The following is a 20198-nucleotide window of genomic DNA, read 5'->3' as shown; positions in this document are numbered from 1 at the left end:
CTTATGTACAAAATAAGGCATAATATTGCACTAAGAGGTAATTACATCCATATTTTTTGTCCTATTTTTAGGCACCAATCAAGTACTCTCATAATATCACTGCGCGTCATGAGCAGCCACTAATCACAAAGTACTCGAGTCATTTCACAGCAGTTAACCATAATGAAAACAGGTAGTATGGCATCCTGACTGTGGACAGGATAGGACAGAGTTGTGCTGTGCTGATGCAGTTTACTGCTCTTATGTAACACTGTTCTGTGCTATTAAATAAAGCTCCTCACAGGAAAATGTCGATAAATGCACTTGTGGACACATTCATAAAAATGGCCCTAAGTTGTAAACCGTTCTATTAAAAAATAAGCAATCAGCAGAACTATCAGCATCCCTGGATGTAGTAGACTACTGTATTAAGGCATCAATCGTTAACAAATATGGCAAAAGATCTCTGCAGCCTTTCCAAAAAAAACTACTCTGCTCTCAGGGGAAAAAATTACAGTAGCCAAAGATTCTCATTAGTTTGAAATAAACAGCATATGTATATGTGTATATATATCTATATCTATATATATATTAAACGTTCATCGTCAGTCAATGAAGAGTAACTCCAAGCACAAAGTGTTCACCAAAATGACCTACACTGTAAGCTTACACCAGTAGCTGAAAATAAACCCGGGTCAGAAATGGGTTCAAAGCGATGACATGTTCTATATGGCAGACAGAATTCCCTACAAGCTATAAGTAAAGGTAGAAATCACACTATGAAGATTATCCTCCACACTAAATCTGAGCAATGAACTTAATCCTTAATTTGCTGTAGTACGATTGATATGACAAATTTCTTTGAATACATGAGGAACACAGGGTACATGAACACAAAACAAAACTGGAAATATTTACTATTAGCACAGTCAAAGGCCTAAATATGGTATTTTTGATAAAGTCTCTATTGCAGGTAGTCTTGTGTGGAACATGTGTGCACTGGCAGCACAGTAAATCTGGTTAAGATTATTAAAAGAACACGAATCAGTCAATATACTGGGAGAGCCAGCGGAAACCGTCTCCATATCCTTGCCTCTTCAGCACGCTGCACATGAACACCTCCATTGGCCTCAAATTCAGCTCTTTCAGGGACACTTTACCCTGAAAAGAAACAAAAACACATCCAAAAGCACACATTTTATTTCACAACTCAAACATGGGCATTAGACATGTATGATTAGCATGTTAAGCCTCTAACTTTTATAATGTTGTACAACAGAGAGTGCAGCATATTTTTTGAAACAGGCTTTCCAAGCGGCTCACTATTGTATCCTTCTTCCTTTCACTGTCTCGTTTTTCTTTCTTGTCTCTTGCCAAGAAGGAGCAGGTGGTAAACAAGATTTACGCTAACAATGAAAAGTTTACATGATTGGTAATGTATCAAAAGCTTCTAAACATTATATTACCATATTGCCCACTGCCACTGTATTCATTAAGAGCAGTAGTGATCTAAGCACAGTTACTCCTGCCCTTTGAAAATCAGATTTGGATTAGAGTTTTCAACTATCTCAGAGCAACAACGGGTGCAACACCACTTTTGTTCTGTGCTAAAAGATAAATAATTTCACTGTTATGAAGATGTCCTGATATTCACCAGGCAACATGGACACAAATGCATTATTTAATGAAGTAAAGTCCGCTCTATATCAAATATGCTGTTCTTGTGTTCCTGCTACTGTTCACTGGACAGACGGATGCAATAACAGTGTAATACAAATGTGATAGACTTCAGCTTTCGATCACATTAGTTTCATCCCATATCTGCTCATTACCTTTCCAGTTGTATGTCCATGAAGACCAAACATTCCTCTGAGTGCATCCTCACTGATGGCTTCTGCACGGTCGATTTTATTCCCCAGGATGAGAACCGGGACATTTGAAATGGTTTCATCTGTTAACAGAGCCTGCAGACAGAAAGTGTCATACATTCACCAGAGAGCTTTCCCGTCAGTGACAGCTATAAACAATATGTCAACATAGAAGTGAAATCTGCGTAATTAACTCACATCCAGTTCAACTTTGGCCTCTGCTAGTCGCTCATGATCAGCACAATCCACCATGTAGACTATACCGTTTATGGCTGGGAGGTAGTTCTTCCAGATCCTACGTGCTGTGAGTACAACACGATTTCAGTGTTTCTATGTAATACACAAGCAGTAGTCAGCGCATCTAACAGCATTTTCTTTGCCCCCACCTTGTGTGTGACCTCCAAGGTCAAACGTTGTGAAGGTCATTCCAGCTATGGTCAGCTCCTCAGATGCTGGAAACAGAGAGGAAGCACTGACTTTAGATAAGTGATGAAGCAAGAAGAACAAGGCTTATTGCTGAACTGACAACATGTCAAATCACTGGATGTACTTGGATGTAATGTTGGCACATGCTGTCCTAGCCTGTCATCTCTGAGCATGTGCAGGAGCGTTGTTTTTCCAGCATTGTCTAGTCCAAGGAACACTAACTTGCCAGTCTTCTTATACAACCCTGTTGATGAAAACAAACAAAAAACTTTCATTCTGCTTTTCTTTATCTTCTTATAGTCTTGAAGTTGATGATGAGCAGGAAGCTCCACAGTGACAATCACCAACCCCAGAGGATTTTTTCATATTCAGGAATGCCATTTCATTTAATATAAATCTGCGTTAATACACACAAATGCACACTGACTGGTGAAGATGCCAAAATGTAAAAGAAAATACACTTCTAATGACTGACTATTCTTAGTCAACATAACATATAGTTACTCAGTGGAGTTTGGAGTCTCCAAAAAGCCTTTTTAGAGAGCTGCTTTGACCCATTCATTAAAATACAATGTATAATTGTGATTGTCTTTGTGCTATTTGTGCAAGGTAGGTATTTTTTTCCATAGCTATTTCCATAGCTCTGTAGTTTGCTTGATTCACAAAGACAATTTCTGTTCCAAAACAGTGTTAGAGTGGAGGAGTGCTGAACAATATTATTGATTTATATGTATAATGCTCTACCTAATAGTTGCAAGACACTGCTGAAGCTCCTGTAGATCCAGTCAAATATAAAAGACATTTCTCTTGGCCACCTGTAAAACAAAAACACAGGAAAGTACACATAAGGTGTCTCTCAGCAATTTGTTTATGTTCAAGTTGCTGTCAGATAGCAAGTCAGACAGAATAAATTAGAAAATAAGTATAGATTTTAATGCACTGTTGCAATAGGACACAGTTGTATTGCAGAATCTAGCACTGAAGCTCTTTGCTAATCATTATTCCTGACCCTGGATTACTCTGCTGGTATGTGTAAGCTTTGTGTAATCACACAAGCTTGCAAAGCATGAAAAGAAAAGGGGGGCAGACCAAGTAACAAGCAGGCTACAGATGATTTTCAGATGCTAGTTTGTTCTGGGAGCTGTCTCCCCAAGTCACACTGATCTTCCTCTGCCTATTTTTATGACAGGTTGTGGCAGGGACACTTGATCCCAGCAGGCACCCCCTGCTTGCCTCTCCCACTCACTCACACACACCTGTCACTCTCTGTGGGACTTGACGTGCCTTTTGCAGTGATTACTGAGGCCTCCAAGGCTTCGATAAATTGCCCCATGTTAATACCTTTATCATACATTGTTTCCTCTAAATCCTTTGTAAACACCAAACTCCATATATAAGATACGGTATTTAATTTCTATGTTCAAGGATTAAGTACTACAACACAGAGACGCTTCGTATTGAGTTAACCTTCAAAAATGTCGGTGGTCGCGTCATAAATAGCCATTCACATCACAAATAGGTGTTCCAAAACAACAGTCTACATTCATAACACCACAAAAACACACACCACTAAACTCATGACTGAGCTCATTGTTCCAGTGATTTCACGACTACTGCCACAAGTAGCTAGCTAGTAGGAACGGCATCGGCTGTCAAACAGTAAACAATGATAAATTTAGTAAACAACATGAGCGCGCAGGAGAAATGACAAAACTAAACTAGTAAAATTATAATGTCAGAAAAGTCGTTCAACAAGCAGAAAACAACACTTAAACGGACATGCGGCAACTGGAACAAAATAATGTTGACAAAGAATTCGGTATTACCGTGGTCTGCCGAATTTATGAACTGCCCGACCGTTGGTTTTCGGTCCAAGCCTGTTGCGTCCACTGACGTGAAGCCCGCAAGTTTGCTAATTAACCGGAAATACGTCACCACGACGGCTAATAAGACAAGAGGTCGCGCATGCTAGTAATATTTTTCTTCGTCTTCTTGTTATTAATTACCCATAATCTTTCAGAAGTAATACGAAGGACTTTTACTTAATACTGTTGTATTATTACTTACTTAAGTGGACAGATACTGTGGTACAATGTCCTCTGTAAAGGTATTTGCAACAAAATATACTTCAAGTACCAGAGTATTCACATGAAAAATAATGCATTTCGGAAGAAAATGATGTACCACATGTATAAACTGCCGGCCTGTAATAAGCTAGCCTACATCGTAATTCATTACTTAACTCTATTTTGTAGTACTAATCTGAATCTGCAAAGTAACTACGGTCGAATAAATGTAGTGGAAAAAACTGCCTTGGAAATGCAGTGGAGTATAGATCTTAACAACAGAAATACTGAAGTTAAGTACAAGTACCTGCAACATTTCTGGCAGATTTTATGTAATTTTCCACAATATTGTCACACAGAATATTATAGTCACAACTGCAAATTCAAGGCTCCAATTAAGGTGTCATAAGATTTATGTCACTCAAATAAGACTTTACAATTTTGCTCTAAACTCTCTTATTTAACAAATAAGCTACACAATTAAATTGTATTTTATAAAATTCTGGGATTTAATTTGCCATTATACTTCAATTATTTGGTGTTTTTGTTTTATTGTTCTTGCCTTTTGTCTTCACTGTCTCCACATAAACTCTGAGTATACCTCCCATTTTTAATGTTTATCACTGCAGTTATAAATAGGGGGAAATAAAGACATACACGTTTATGAGAAATACTTAAACCAAAAGAATGACTTCTTCTACATCAGAAGTCATCAAACTGTTGAAAACTGTTAGGTGTTCATGTAAATACTGTATATTGCATTGCAAAAAAGAAAGGTACTGTATGATATGAAACACTAGATGGCAGCATTAATACAATGACAGAAATTTTGTCCAAAGATTGTTTATAAAGATAAAAACAAATCTCAAATTTAAAACTTAGGAGTCCTGGTAATTAAGAAACTAGATTGTTCTGCAGTTAATTTATTTTCCAGTTTTACTGAAACAGTTCAGAGTCTCATACAGGGTATGTTTTTTTACACAGTACCTGTGCTTTGTTCATGACAGCACATCTCCAACAAGATCCTTGTTAAATAAGCGAAAAATCATTGGTCAAGACATTAGTACTTTTGGTGACATTTCTCCTTCTCTACAGTATCTACACATAATATGTCTACAGGAAAACAGCCAACCCAGACCCAACCATCCACATCCCATCCCATTGGTTCCAAAAGTAAGATCATCTTCAAGTATTCTTGAGAGATGAGCTTTTCACTCTGCTCCAGTCCACAGAGCACCCGGTTTACTTCTTCTCATAGTAGAACCATTTATCGACTGCAAATGAAAAAAAACTACAGTCAGTCTCACGACCTATCAGGCAAGTTCAGCAGAAATTCAATAATCTGGACTTTTTTTTATAAGAATACTTCTTGAAATGCTACCTGATGAGGGTATAGGTTCTTCTTTTCCACAAGGACATGTCTAAAAATAAAGTGGAACATCAGTTATGAAATAATAATCGAGGAGGAGAAAGCCTGGTGGTGAATGTCATACGTTGCATGAAAGGGATGAACGAATTCTTACTTCACCAACAGCAGTTTGAGCCTCATCTACTGAGCAGCAGTAAGGGCTGTCACTGGCTGACACACATGTGTTCTTGCTGTATTGAGTGATAAGACACAGTCATTTATAGCAATAGAAGCCATAAATGTATATAATCCAGTGTACATTTGTTCTAAAAGCAATCGTACATTTAGCTATCGTCAAAGCAGTTAGAACAGCATTTACCAGTTCAGTTCACCAGCATTGGCCTTTTGGGAAATGAGGGCTTTCCAGAAGTTGTGAGTGCTCTTGATTACTTCAATGGCAAAGTCCTGAAACATAAGCAATGAAAGAGAAAGAAATATTTTTTACAGTTACCCATCTCATTCATCCAAGAAAAATCAGTAAATGATTCTTATTTAATTCTTGTTCAAGTAAAGTTTTCAGTGCTTTGCACAAAGTTTGACAAGGGTGTTGACTGCACTTCTTTGAAAGTGTACTTACTTCTCACAGCAGAGGGAGTTCACTATTTGAAAAGGAACAAGGCAACTTTGACAAAGCAGAGAAGCACTTTATCTCGAATAATCCGTCAAAAGTACAAATGATGACTAAGTAGACACCTTGTCCTTGAACTCATCGTTGAAAGCAAAACGGTTCTCCGGTTTCCCATCTGGCACTTTGTACCTCCTGAACCAGTCAATGGTGGCCTCCAGATAACCAGGTTTCAGGCGCTGGACATCGCTGATGTCTAAACATGGACATTGAAACAAGTTCAGTATGACTGATGCAGGACTGCTCACCAACTTGGACAGAGAAAAAGCTGAGATGCTTACTGTTCAAGTCATTGGCTTCTGGGTCATCCACATTGATTGCAATCACTTTCCAATCAGTCTCACCCTCATCGATCATGGCCAGGACCCCAAGCACCTTCACTTTGATCACCTCCCCACGGGAGCACACCTAGTGAGGACATTTTAGTTTGTAGTTCATTGTCCTCTGTAATCAGCAGTGCTTTTCTGTTTTCTATGAAATTAATAAAACTGATAATCACTGCGAAAGATGAACAAGGCTGTTCTATCATCAGCCAGCACTGTACCTTAGTGCCAATTTCGCAGACATCAATGGGGTCGTTGTCACCACAGCAGCCAGTGTCTCCATCTTTGTGTGCAGGATCTTCCCATGTCTGAAACATGCCCGCAGAATTAAATAAAAGTACTAAATATTTGCCATTGTAAATTTTAAACACTGAAGGACTTAAAAAAACAACCCATTCAAAAACCTAACCTGTGGAATGGCTCCATAGTTCCATATGTAGCCTTTGTGTGGAAAAACATTGGCAACATATCGCAACTTGCCCTTCTTCACATCTTGCTTTATTGGGTTCAAAAGGTCTTTTGTAGCAATCTGAAAAGAAATTGTATAACTTAAAGACATGATTAACGCAAAAAAATACATTTCATGCATGTTGAAGGCCATTTGTGATGCCTCATAGTAGCAGAGGAACTTCCTATTGATTGTGGCAATAAATGATTTATATGACCTACTTCACATTGTGTTGACACTGATTTAGAAAAATTAATGAATGGCAAGGTTAGAAAAGGAAAATCTCAATGTTTAATCATGTTTCACTTTTATCTGAAGGACTGCAGGTTCTTTTGTGGGCTAAAAGACATTACATGAGCCACATATTAATAAAAACCTCTTACAGCCTGATAATTAAGCCAAAGCAGCTAAAATCTGATCCAAAAGTTTATGGTGGACGATTATCTGAGACTCATACCTCCATCTTTGCATTTGTCCATCTTGGTACCTCAACAACCATGTGAAAGATGTTCTGTAAGAGACAAGAATCGAATTCATTAACTTAGTCTTCTTATTCTGAAACAGTAAATGACACAACACAAACACACATAATACTTACATAACATTCCACTTTGTGGCTTTTACTTAGTTATTCCACAAACAGGATTAATTGTTACAGAAAGATAAGGTCACAGATAATCCACTGCAATCATAAGGAGATATTGACAATGCTGAGAAAATACAGAGTAAAGGCCATTGCCTTTGCAAATAGATTATGACCTTTGCTATTCTGTGGCAGCAACGCTTAAAACAGCCCAATAAGTGACGCACTGCAGTTAACTACAACTACACATTCATGGTAGCGCTGCAGGTGGCATTTTAACCAGTGGAAAGGTTTGGAGTGTACACACATTTACATATTTAATGGGGTACAGGTGACTTTACCTGGCTCTCATCAGCATATATTGGTATGTCATGGAATGGTGAGACATACTTTCCTTCTGCATTTTCTGTAAGATAGTCAAGATTAAACAGCGTATGAATATCAGGTACATACAACCTGCTTTTATCAGTCCGACAACAATGACCTCAGACGTCATGCACAGTGTGGTGCCAAGAGAGTGAAAGTATGTCAGTAAAATGTCTGGTGATCTTCAAATCACCAGACCAAAAAAAAAAAAAGAAAAGCAAAGAAAAGGGTGTTTGCCTTTTAATGTTTCATTGACCAGTCTCAGACATACTGGAACAGTCCATGCCAGTTTAGCTGCCTGGACATCTAATAAACCTGGCATAGACGCCACTGCTTATAGTTACTAGTACTTAACCAACAGCACTCAGGCCTATTGTGTAAACATGCCATTACTGTAATGTCCTTAAGATCTTAAAATCCTGGATTTTTATGAAGACAATTGACTTGATCTTACTCTGACAGACCTGAAATCAGTCATGGATTTGTCTTGAAAAACAATAAGCTATGACTGTGAAGGTGGGACGAGGATGTCCGAAAATGTTAGTTATCAGTAATCTTATCTGTGCAACAGGTTAATCACGCACAGTCTAGTCCCATCAATATCAGTGGTTCATTAATGTATGGTGAACAGACAGGGTGTTGTCTCGCCACATGCAAGATTTTATGATTTTACTCTGGCTGACGCGATTACGGAGCTTGTGAGATTTCCTGAAATAACCAACTTCCTTCTTCAAAATTCAGGTAATAAATGTTGTACGGTCGACTCTAAAGCCTAAACTCTGAGACAGAAATCAAATAATCACCCTTTACCCGGTAAACCGGTACAGCTGGTTGAACGCAACACTGAACGAAAAAATCCGAGCGATTGCAACTGTCCGAACAAGCTGAGATCTACTTGTAAATTACAGTTTAAGGACACATGTTGACACTATTACTGTGCATATGATGAAATAAACCAGCGACAATAAATGAATAGGTGACACGTGGGAAGTTGTAGTCGGCCTGCGGGGTTTGGGCGGACATCTCAAAAGTAGCTAACACCGACAAAACTGTACTATTTCTACACAGTTTCTACTTACTGAAGAAGAGGCGGTAGCTCAGGGAGTTCGGGTTTCCCCTCTCTTCCACTGTGAAGCTCATGTTTTATTGCAGGTTTGTGTGGCTGCCTGGCGCTGGAGTGAAGGATGGCGACGGCAAAACGGCAAGCTCCTGCACTTGGTAACGTAGACAGAGGGGGGGCACGGCGGCGCCTGCGCACTTTTTCACAGATGCCTTCATAGACTATCGGAAATGTCCGCACTTCGCAGATGTCAAAAATGCCATAACAAGTAAGATGAACTGACACGAGGAATTTGCACTTTGTTTAAAACCAAATGTAGAAAGTAACTAACTGTATTTAGCCAGGTAAAAAACTACACTTTTGAGTTATACTCTATCAGAGTATATTTTGGTTTTTATGGGAATGGTTGTAATTTAACTGCCCATGTATTTATTGTTGCCAAAGTACAGTGAAGAAGTGATGAAGTGTATGCTAAGAGTGACTGTTGAAACACTGTAATGGTACTGCTTACGAATAAAAGCCTGGAGAAGTATTGAAGTTCTCTCTGTGTTTGTGTCTCTGTAAAAATTAGATACACGCGTATCTATGTAAAAGTGATTTGTGTATCAGCTGCATTAACTGTTGACAGGTAAGGACTGCGAGCATGTAAAGACAGGAAAGAAGAGAGCAGGTTTGCTCAACACACAGCAAGAACAAGCAGAGAGCGTTTAATGAGAAACAGTCAGACTGTGTCATAGCTTAAGCTCTGACCTTGTTGATAAATATACATCCGTTTGAAACAAAGACTGGCATGTTGTATGAAACAAGAAAATTAGAAAAAGAAAAACGAAAAATGACACCATTTGATGATGCTCCCCACCGCTGACTTCATATCCGCCCGCAGCCTGTCGTGCTTCCTGCTTTGGCGAGGGAGGGGACGGTGCTGACGGCTGGGAGGACGAAAGGAAAGACTAGAAAGCCTTTGGGAAGATATAATAGAGTGGGAAACGGCCCGGGTTTGCACCGTCCGTCGGGAAATAAACACCACAGTTTTCTGTAGCTGCTGGATTTGCCACCGAATCGGCGCTAAAAATGTCGACCAGTCGTCAGCTTAGCGAGAGCAGGGCCATCCCGACCAGGACGGTGTTGATCAACGACACAACGCAGCTACCTCATGATTATTGCACCACCCCTGGAGGCACTTTATTCTCTACCACTCCCGGAGGTAAGGAGATGCCCCGTCTGCCTTACCACGTTTTTTAAGGAAACTGAGCGCAGCTAGCTTTCTGTGCTCATTGTGCTCTCGCTAAACTATTAACCTAACTGTTCATGCCTCTGTGGCCTAGGCTGCCTTGTCATTCCGATCAAAACAAAAACAAAGCTTAGCCCCGCCCCCGTGTTCTCTGACTGCTCCCTGATTGGTTGATTTGCAGCGCAGAGATTCTGATGAATTTATTATTTCCTGTTCTTTACTCTGTTTTAAAACGGTGGCCCATGGCACACGGAGGACTTTGATAACCGCTAGTTTAACGCAAATATTGTGCATCAGCCATGTGTGATATTGACCGAAGACTGTCAGATTTAATTGTACGAATCATTTCAGTCTATTTGAGGCCCTAAAGCTAGCAAGGACACTGTACACACATCATGGCAATGTTATCTAAACACTGTGTTGTGTTCTATATGTACAGAAACTGCATATGAATTATATAGTGTTTGTCAAGATGTTTCTTATTCATCATTGATTTATTGTTGGCCAAAACATGTCAGAAAATAGTTAAATATGCCCATCATAGACAAACCAGAGCAAAGGACTTTGTGACATTTTTACTTGAAAAATGATTTAAAAGAATCAGTTGATCATCAAAACATTTGTATTAGGTTCTCTGTCAATCAACTAGTCAGCTAATCCTTTCTGATGTAGTTCAGATTAACATTTGGTTTGAGAATATTAGAATCAATTGAAGCAGTGGTTTCCAAACTGGGCCGCAGAGCCTTAACAGGAGGGGAGATGTAACCAGAGCAAAGCGATGAAGTGAAACTGCAGTTCAAAAACCTGTTTTCGCAGCACACATTATGTCTTGTCAGGTGTTACTGATAAAAATGAATCGCTGCATTGCACTGCAGTCATTTCTGGAACTTGGCGAACGTTATTTGTTTCACCTGTGCTTTTCAGTCACAACTGACAAGTGAAAATGTCTGCTGTGTACGGGGTTTGTACAAAGTTTCCTTAATTGTAACAGTTATGTTTTCAAGGTTGCTGTCGTCTGAATAGACTCCTTGAAAGTGCTTGATTTTCAACATAATCTGGTGTTTCATCTTCAGTCACTCATGTAAATCAAAAAAGTTTAAAATTTTGAAATAAAACCATCTTGTGTGTCTTTTTTTTTTTTAATTTAGTGAGCGATAGATTCTCAAAACATACAGTGAAAACTTAATGTGACCCGCTGCTAACATAACCAAAGTGACAATAGACATTGATTGCTGTGGGTATAAACAATGACTGTGAACTCTATTTTTTTGCCATTGCATTTATAGTAACAGTCTAAATGTGATGATTAAGGCTTCTGTAGTCAAGGAATGTTTATTTTGGGTCCATTGAAAGTACTTGAAAAGTGCTTGAATTTTACTCTTAGACAACTGTACACTCCCCGTGTGTAAAAGTTCAGTGAATTTGATTAATGTGCAAACGATGAACAAGTGTTGTTAAGATTAAGATTAACCAGATTTATTCACAAAGCAAAAGTGGAGTACAAGATGGAGACCGAAAGGAAAACTCACTGAGCTTATCAAGCAAACTGTCAGTCAAATCTTTATCTCGAAGTCCATCTTGCTGAAACAGTCAATGCAGCAGGAGAACCTTGTGTCCTGTTGTGTGTGCACAACACAATCCAGTCACAGACGTATGTGGAAAGAAACAGTTGGTTAACAACTAATTTAATCAGTTTACTGCTGGTATGATGGTGAAGTTTGGGAACCACTGACAAGTTCAGTCATGCTGGTGTGACACATCAGTGTGTTCCTTGTTTTTCACAATGAGCTTTGTTTTTTGGGTTGTAAATTTGAGGGCCATCTTAATGGGACTTGCCACAGACCAGACTGAAACTACAAGTGTCTGATTTGTTTAACTAAAGAATACTTGTTCTATTATAGTTAGATGCTTGTAGATGGGCCAGCCCGCATTTCTCTGAATAGAACAAGAGTAAGTGAAACTTTGTATGTGTGCTGTCGCAGGAACCCGGATCATCTATGACCGCAAGTTCCTACTGGACAGGCGCAATTCCCCCATTGCCCAGACTCCCCCAGCTCACCTGCCTGTCATCCCTGGAGTGACCAGCCAAAATGTCCTGAGAGAGAACCAGAAGAATGAAGCCAACAACCACATCAACAAACATGATGGCAAGCCCACAAACGGTAAGAGTTAAATTATGGATTGAATAACCAACTTATGTAACAAGATGTGGGTTTTTTGTTGTTGTTGTTGTTGTTTTTTTAGTACAGACACCAAACTCTCTCTTCTCAAACATTTGACAAACACACCTTCCGTTGTGGTGCAATTATTTATTTATTGCTCTGTTTTGTAGGTGATGATGCTCAGTTTGAAATGGACATCTAACAGACTGGAACCACATCATCAGAAGTAAATGACCTGGCATCACACGTGCCAGTGGCTTGGCTTGTAGAAACCAATGTTGTGAGCCCTCATGGCAGCCATCTTCTTTAGCTCTCTGTCCCGCTGCTGGATGTAATGTGTGTAAACCATGGGGATTCAGTGTATCATACATACAGGTACAATGTGGCCAACTCTGGAAGCTAGGTTTAATTGTATAGATTTCCATGTTTTACCAGTTGCTGTACAAATGAACAACCACACAGCGAGGGTGCAGCTGAACATTACGCACCCAGACACATTAGTCCAGTTGGTAAATTGCAGTGCTTATCTTAAAGCTTTCTGTCAGTCAGGATCTTTAACAGAGTGCACTGTAAAACTGATCATATTCCAAGTTAATTAAAGGAGGAAGTGGTAATTTTCAGTACAGGCCTTAGAATCAGTCAAAAACTTTGATATTCATCACAGTCTTTGGTTTTGAAGACCCTTGTGAAGCATGCTATTTTAGTGATTTTTCTTCTTTTTTTTTTTTTCTTTTTTGGAACTACTTGAAGAGCTCCTCAAACAATTATCAGTTGTTTGGTCCATTTTAGTTTCCCATGAAGGTATGTAAAGGGATGCTGTGTTATTTTATTTTATTTTGCAAATAGGTGAAGATTTCATGCCATTCCAAGATTTTAGTTTCCATTACCAACATGAGCCGGTATGAGTTTCCAATTTTCAGGGGAAAACGCTTATTTTTTTAAATTTTAGGCCACGATTTCATTGTTTTGAAATAATGAAATGATTGTATTTCCAACTATTATGTGAAGCTAATTATAAATCCGGCAACTGAAAAGAAGCTTTTCGTTGTGAGTTCAATTTCAGTGGAGTATAATGATATCGAGCCACTCGATTCATCACAATTGTGACGACGTTATAAATCTACTTGCACATTTCTCTCCTTCCAAGAAAGGTTAGAACACTTTTTCTCCAGATTTTACAGTTTCTTTGCCTCAACTGGTTGGCAAGAGTTTTGTGCTTAGAATTTGATAAATTTAAGGAGGTCACACGTGGCAAGACCATTTAGATCAACGTGGAAATGGTTAATTTCCCAATTGTAATTTTTGGATAAAATACAAGAAGATTTTTGAAAAAAACTTGAAAGAGTCTAGATGTTTTATATGTATTTTATTTTGTAATACAGTTTCTTAATGTTGAGGGTATTTGTTAGGGTATTGAGCTCTGTCAAGCCTTCAGATTTGTTACCAGTGTCAACGAACCACACGGCATCGTTTGCATCAGGCTTGATAGATGCTACCCTTTAATCTACAAATCTGTCCCCAGTGTCCTTAATCCACCTGACATTACCTTATTCTTTTCACGTGTCATGTCTACCCATGCCTTACTTTACATCAAATGCAGTAACTAAAACTAGGTTCCTTGTCATCAATTTGTACTCTCCAACAGATGTTTATTTTTTCACTGTAACATTGATCAGGTACCACTGTACTTAGCAATTGAGCAAAACAAGAACTTTTTATGTTTGTTTTTTTTTTTGTTTTGTTTTACTTGATTTCCTTCCTCAAGCAGCTGTGAAGTCTGAAAGTGTCATGGCGTACGTGTCATTTTGGGATTCTGAAGTTCACATGGTGATGTGGTCAAAAGAACGCCACATGCTTATATAGTCCCAATAATTTTTATTTTTATACTATAATCATAGTCCTATCTGAACTTGGCAAAAAATTACCATAAATTTGCTATTTTTCACTCAAAATTGATTCATACCATACGTATGTTTCTCTGTATGACTGGACCCGCTGAATGGCTGAAACGATGTCTATCAAAGATTTTATTTTTTCTTTTTGGCTTCGTAATTAACTCTGGCCATGTTTAGTGATGAACACATCAAGGGTTTGCTTGAACCCATTTTTCATTGCACACTTTTGGCGATAAAACTCTTTACATTTTACAGCGTCATAATTCTGATTGCAGATTTATTTCAAATCAGTTTGGTTTGACAATGAGGGCTTAACATTGTGTGTTTTAAGACATTTGAAACAAACTTACAGTAACGTTCTGTTCTGATTTTAAATAACTTTATTTTAAATGAAACTCCAATGCCAGTGGACACTGTTGCTGCAAGATCAATAAAGTTCCGTAACAAAGAAACTAAGATGGCCTGTTTTAATGGACTCTGTTTTGCTGTGTTTTAGCTTTGTCAGTGACAAAATCAGATGTAATTAATAGTGTGACTTTTTAAGGGCCATGATTCTCACTGTGAGCTGGAATCTTTTTTGTTTGTTTTTACCTTAATCTTTTAGTCTTTCAGTAAAACTGATTCATGCTGTGCCAGAGTGCAGCCCTCTGTCCACATCTGAAAAGTCACGTCACAAACTAAAAATAAAACCAAATGTTAAGCATTTTGTGTTACCGTACCCAATAACTGTCTTATTCATGGCACTCCACGCGTTTCCAGGCAGCTAACTGTTTATAAAAAAGAAAGAAGAAGAAGAAAGGCAGTCCATGGAATTGCTATTAGGCATTCAGGTGGGTACACATGACAAATTGTCCTTTCTAAAAATAATATAGTACACCCTGTATTGTTCTAAACAACCTCTTCTTCATTTGTAAAGCACATGAGAAATGGTCCTCAAAATATCTTAGGTGCATGTCGTGGTTTTTAATTTGATTAATTTTACATTTTGATGGAACTGGCACAACTGAAGGTCAAACCATATGGGGGCACTGTGTCAATAAGTTTTAATTCCTTTATTGCAGAGTTAAAACTCCATTTCAACGTAACATATATTGTGTTCACATGGTTCTCCAATACAACTGTGATTACTTGAGTTAAGACAAACAGGCACACTGCAAACCTTGGGACCAGGTGGTGTTTATTGAGCATAGCGTTACTGTTTGGTTTTTGGGTGTTTGGACAAATTAAATAGCTGCCATGCATAGTTTGCTGTGCGCCATTTACTTAAAAGGAAAATAAATGTCAGTGTACATTGTACACAGACAGTGTTGGGAGTCAGCTGGGCCCCACCCAACAAATGTATCCAGACAAAGGTGTTTGTGTTTTGTTATTATTGCTGGTTACTTTAATAATGAACTGTTTTAATAATTAATAAATTATTTCATTTTATTTTAGGTACTATATAATAATAAATTATTATCTCGCTGCTTGATCCTCTGAGCTGAATTGCAGTATCTAATATTCAGACGTTGCAAGACTGACGTCTAGTGGACCGAAAAAGAATCACAGGTGGAATTTCCTAAATGTTGGTTTACCTACAGTGCTTGACAGTTTACGTGTCCAAGAGGTCCAGCCTTTGTTTTTGCCTCAAAGTTCTTGCGTTTTAGTGATATGTGTGCATGAATGCTGGAAAAAACGAAAAAGTTTAGGTGGTCAACGCTTCACGTTTTGTCAAAATACGCTTCCACTTTCACCGTATCGAATTTGAAATACTATATCTTACAAAACTTGTATAATGTGGTGTCTAAAAAAGTAAAAACATTTATTTTGAATTGTTGTGTTTTATTTAGATACGTTTTTAAATCAGGCAAGACAAGTGCTTGCCCACTCAATTTTCTGCAGGCATTAATCCGGTCGCCTACTGGTCCTTCCTCCTTTTCTACGTCCCTGAGTGAGGCCGGCGTCAAGATGGTGAGTGTTGTGGCAAAAATATGAGTAAAATCCGTTCATCATCAACGCCATCCGTTAATCTGCACACATTTCATGCCCATTATGTGATTATTTAAGTCCCCTTTATAGAAAAGTGTTATTATTGATGGATTATTAAACTGTATTGGGTGTAATTCAGCGCCATTATCCTAGCGCTATCCTCACTGTTGTCGATCTGGACGTTACACACACACTATTCACCTGATTATTGGACAGCTTGTGTACTTGTCACTCTGTTATCGTACTTCTTTGCATGTACTTCATAATCCTTTAAGCCTACATAGTTGCTCCAAGACTTATTGTTGTATTTAGACTTAAATTAGTGGTCTATATAGGAACGTGAAGTCCTAGCGGCTAATGTTAGCATGTACTACAACTGGTAAGGTAGCCACGGCAAGGCCCTCATGTTAACTGAACAAGCACGTTAAATTGCAGTAGCACTGCTCATTTTTAGAAAATAGGCTATATTGATGCCATGACGTTGGCATATGGTTGTGAGGGCATGTCGAGAAGCTTCAAAATGCTATGGCCCCTGTTTTTCGTTTTGAGACTAGCTAAAGGAAATCACACAGTGTGTGGTAATGAGCATCTTTTTCTGTCCTCTCTCGTCTTCAGAATGACACAGTGACAGTCAGGACCCGCAAGTTCATGACGAACCGGTTGCTTCAGAGGAAGCAAATGGTAAGGTGTTCAACTTCTCCATTTTCGTTACGTTGATGCTGTCTTAAGCTGAACTGTATGTCATATGCTCATGTGTTCTCTGCTCATCCACTCCGCAGGTCGTTGATGTCTTGCATCCCGGCAAGGCCACAGTCCCCAAGACTGAAATCAGGGAGAAACTTGCCAAGATGTACAAGACCACTCCTGACGTTGTCTTCGTGTTTGGCTTCAGGACTCAGTTTGGTGGCGGCAAGACAACAGGCTTTGCCATGGTGTACGACTCCTTAGACTACGCTAAGAAGAATGAGCCCAAACACAGACTGGCCAGAGTGAGTTTGGCATCTATACGAATGCTTTGACAGTTTTATTTCCTAATCTTAGAAATGCAGTTTTATGGAAAACAGTTACATGTACTTCCTGTGCTGTTGTTGTGGCAAGTATTGGAGTGATTTAGTGTTTTCAGTCATTTTTCAAGCAAAAATGTCACACGTGCTGCTTCCAGCATCTTAAATGTAACAAGTTACTGATTTTCTTTGTCATACTTCTGGTTGATCAAAACTGGGATGCTGTTATGTGTTCTTCATATTTTGTGATGTGTTTGTAAGTTAAAGTGATGGTGGAAATAATCAGCAGATCAGGCACGTTATTTAATGTTTGTCACTTTTTCCAAGTGCTGTATAACATTGTACAATTAAACGTTTATTTGTTCCTCAGCATGGTCTCTATGAGAAAAAGAAGACCTCTAGGAAACAGCGCAAGGAACGCAAGAACAGAATGAAGAAAGTTCGAGGCATCAAGAAGGCCAGTGTTGGCGCTGCTGGCAAAAAGGTATTCTGTCTGACTTATACACAAGTGAACACTCGTTGACCACATGTTGTCTCCTCTTGTTGCTTCACAAAATTAGAAGAAGTTTCCCTGTGACAGTTCGCCATAGGTGAAGAATTATAATTTTAGCCTTTCATAATCTAAGCCAAGACAGCAGGAAAGTTGGAGGAAGGCATCGTTTACTTCAGTGCACCTGATTCTTTCTTGCTTTTCATGACACACTTTTCTTTCCCAACCCTGCTTATCTTTGTTTTCACAACTATTTTACTTTTTTCCTTATCATCTTTCCAATCATATCAAATGTTCTTCTGGAACCGTAGAAGGTAAATGTGGTTCATAAATAGACTAACTGCAGTGTGCAGATAATCCAAGAGTGATAGATGCTGGCTAACTCCTCCCTTTACCCCCTCACTTACCCATCTGAGAGACAAAGCCTTCATGCTTTTCCCTCTTTATGTACACAATGCATCCATGATGTACCCAGTATGACAGAATTTGACCCATTGGTTAATACCTACTGGTGATTTTTATTTATTTATTTTTGATAATACTAATGATTACTAGCTTGACCAGAAAACTAATAGTCTCTAAATGAAAGTACTTTTAAAATCCAGCACTAATCGTTGAACTGTTTGTGTCAGCGAAACCCTCCACACTCCCTGTACCCTCTGTGGCACTAGTCACTGGCCTGAAGTCACCCAGAGTAGTTGTTTTTTTGAACCTCACATTATGATAAAGTTGCATCTGTAATAACTACAGCACAACTGTCTTGTAGACAGTTGACACTGTCCAGTCATGTCTTCTGTGCAGTACAGCCACTACACATCCATTCACAAGACTTTTATTTTCCACGTTTAACTTTTCAACATGTTAACATTGTTCCATCTTTTGTTCTTGACTTTGCTTCCCATGGATTTCTTATGCAGAAATGAAGTGTCAGTGTGCAGGTATACCAGCAGAAAAAGCATGGTGTGCCATTGTGTTGCACATCTAATGCTGATTAGAGTTGTGCCATGCATGTCACACCCAACTTTCCCCTGCAGTTGTCCTTCAGTGCCCTCCCCTCCCCGTGTTGTTTCAAACTCCCTGCTAACAGGTTTCTCTCTACCCCAGTCTTTTGTAGCACCGTCTCTGCTTAAAACAGGCTTACACATTAGGCTTTGTCCACTTTGGCTTATATTTAGATGGATACAAGTGCTTTGGCAACGCTTTGGATTTCTAGTTAATAGAGGCAGAACTTGGGTGTAGCATGTGGATCTTTTGTTAGTGTGTTGAGTGTGGGGCAGCTGAGCTAATGTGTGAATTTCTCACTTAAATTTCTTTCCTTAAAATGCCTTACACAAGTGATTTCTTCTTCTGGTTTCAAATTACAACATTGTTTGTCTCTCAAAAAAATAAAAAAACAATCAGCTTTTTATTGTCTCAATTTGAAGCGTGTAATTTAGGATTATACACGTTGTTAAGGCTTCTGTTTGATGCTGTTGTATTTAAATTTGCTCTTGTATTAATTTTGCCGTTATCTCCCTCCAGTGAGCCCGGACAGCCAGAGAGGGTCTTCGTGCTCAAGATGTTCTTGTATATTGTCATCAAATAAAATTTGGAAAAAATTGGAAAAAACAAATCTCTGGTGTTTTGGTATATTTATTCAAACACCCGGTTTCTGATGCCTTTTGTTTTGAGTTCACATCTTTTTTTTTTTTTTTTTTTTGTAGATTCATGAAAATGCAGCAGGTTGGGACGTGTTCAGTGAAGTCTGAATTCCTGTTTGTGTTTACACCTGACTTTTGGCAGCCAGGATTTCCTGCTCAGTTTGAGTTAATGATGGCCATCGAAAAGCAGCCTGCTTGGCTGTAGGTACATTTCTCTACAAAGTATCCAAGGGTTTTTCCCTGTTCAAAGTGCACTATTCTCAACTTTGCTCATGTTGCACGTAAACATGAAGTGTGTTGACAGTGACATCCAGTGGTTTTACAATGACATAACTTCAGAGCAGCCAAATAACTCGTCCTGTTTTCAGCTGGTAACAGGTTGGCTTGCTCAGCTGAACGTGATCAATGTCAGATCGAATGACTGAATATTGTGCTTGTGACAGTGAATTTGAAGAAGATAAGTCCTTGGAGGTTTTTGAAAATCAACGGGTCACTGAAATTGCTTGAATTTATGTTTTATGCAAAAATAGAAATTGAACTTTTTTTTTTTTAACTTAAAATTAGTAAATGGTCTCCATTCTGCTGGAGAAAGACAACTGTCTTCACACTCATTTTGATTGTTTTTGATTCTGTAAAGCCTGCCTTTTTGAATTTAG

General features: G+C 38.7%; 4 protein-coding genes across 9 annotated transcripts; 2 read left to right on the top strand and 2 right to left on the bottom strand.

Moving 5' to 3' along the window:
- Positions 1-878: 878 nt before the first annotated feature.
- Positions 879-4219, bottom strand: sar1ab (secretion associated, Ras related GTPase 1Ab). 2 transcript variants are annotated; one of them, XM_046401337.1, is made up of 7 exons: positions 4100-4219; positions 3018-3088; positions 2398-2517; positions 2234-2299; positions 2046-2149; positions 1812-1943; positions 879-1140 (listed from the first exon to the last, which is right to left on the bottom strand). In XM_046401337.1, exons 2-7 carry the CDS (start codon positions 3073-3075, stop codon positions 1024-1026), a joined length of 597 nt encoding a protein of 198 aa, XP_046257293.1. In that variant the 5' UTR covers positions 3076-3088; positions 4100-4219; the 3' UTR covers positions 879-1023. The 2 variants fall into 2 exon arrangements, with proteins under 2 accessions (XP_046257293.1, XP_046257292.1); XM_046401336.1 differs by having other exon boundaries at positions 4053-4160.
- Positions 4220-4989: 770 nt separating this feature from the next.
- ppa1b (inorganic pyrophosphatase 1b) lies at positions 4990-9339 on the bottom strand. The gene is made up of 11 exons (XM_046401334.1): positions 9172-9339; positions 8068-8132; positions 7601-7654; positions 7105-7224; positions 6917-7003; positions 6654-6780; positions 6441-6568; positions 6067-6152; positions 5863-5938; positions 5721-5760; positions 4990-5613 (listed from the first exon to the last, which is right to left on the bottom strand). The coding sequence occupies exons 1-11, from the start codon at positions 9230-9232 to the stop codon at positions 5582-5584; spliced, it is 876 nt and encodes a 291-aa protein (XP_046257290.1). The 5' UTR covers positions 9233-9339; the 3' UTR covers positions 4990-5581.
- A 696-nt stretch (positions 9340-10035) lies between these two features.
- eif4ebp2 (eukaryotic translation initiation factor 4E binding protein 2) lies at positions 10036-14892 on the top strand. Its single transcript, XM_046401343.1, has 3 exons — positions 10036-10356; positions 12366-12545; positions 12716-14892. The coding sequence occupies exons 1-3, from the start codon at positions 10224-10226 to the stop codon at positions 12745-12747; spliced, it is 345 nt and encodes a 114-aa protein (XP_046257299.1). The 5' UTR covers positions 10036-10223; the 3' UTR covers positions 12748-14892.
- An 811-nt stretch (positions 14893-15703) lies between these two features.
- Positions 15704-19514, top strand: rps24 (ribosomal protein S24). Of its 5 annotated transcripts, none has more exons than XM_046401338.1 (8): positions 15704-15792; positions 16270-16390; positions 17024-17089; positions 17188-17397; positions 17783-17896; positions 18214-18216; positions 18820-18840; positions 19424-19514. In XM_046401338.1, the coding sequence occupies exons 1-7, from the start codon at positions 15719-15721 to the stop codon at positions 18823-18825; spliced, it is 594 nt and encodes a 197-aa protein (XP_046257294.1). In that variant the 5' UTR covers positions 15704-15718; the 3' UTR covers positions 18826-18840; positions 19424-19514. The 5 variants fall into 5 exon arrangements, with proteins under 5 accessions (XP_046257294.1, XP_046257295.1, XP_046257296.1 ...); XM_046401342.1 differs by lacking the exon at positions 15704-15792 and adding an exon at positions 15993-16144; XM_046401341.1 differs by lacking the exon at positions 15704-15792 and adding an exon at positions 16088-16128.
- The last annotated feature ends 684 nt before the right edge of the window (positions 19515-20198 follow it).

The sequence above is a fragment of the Scatophagus argus genome, chromosome 10 (assembly GCF_020382885.2).
Source record: "Scatophagus argus isolate fScaArg1 chromosome 10, fScaArg1.pri, whole genome shotgun sequence".
Classification (NCBI taxonomy): Eukaryota; Metazoa; Chordata; class Actinopteri; family Scatophagidae; genus Scatophagus; species Scatophagus argus.
Note: the sequence above shows the minus strand (reverse complement) of the source record. Positions and strands in the feature narration are given on the sequence as shown.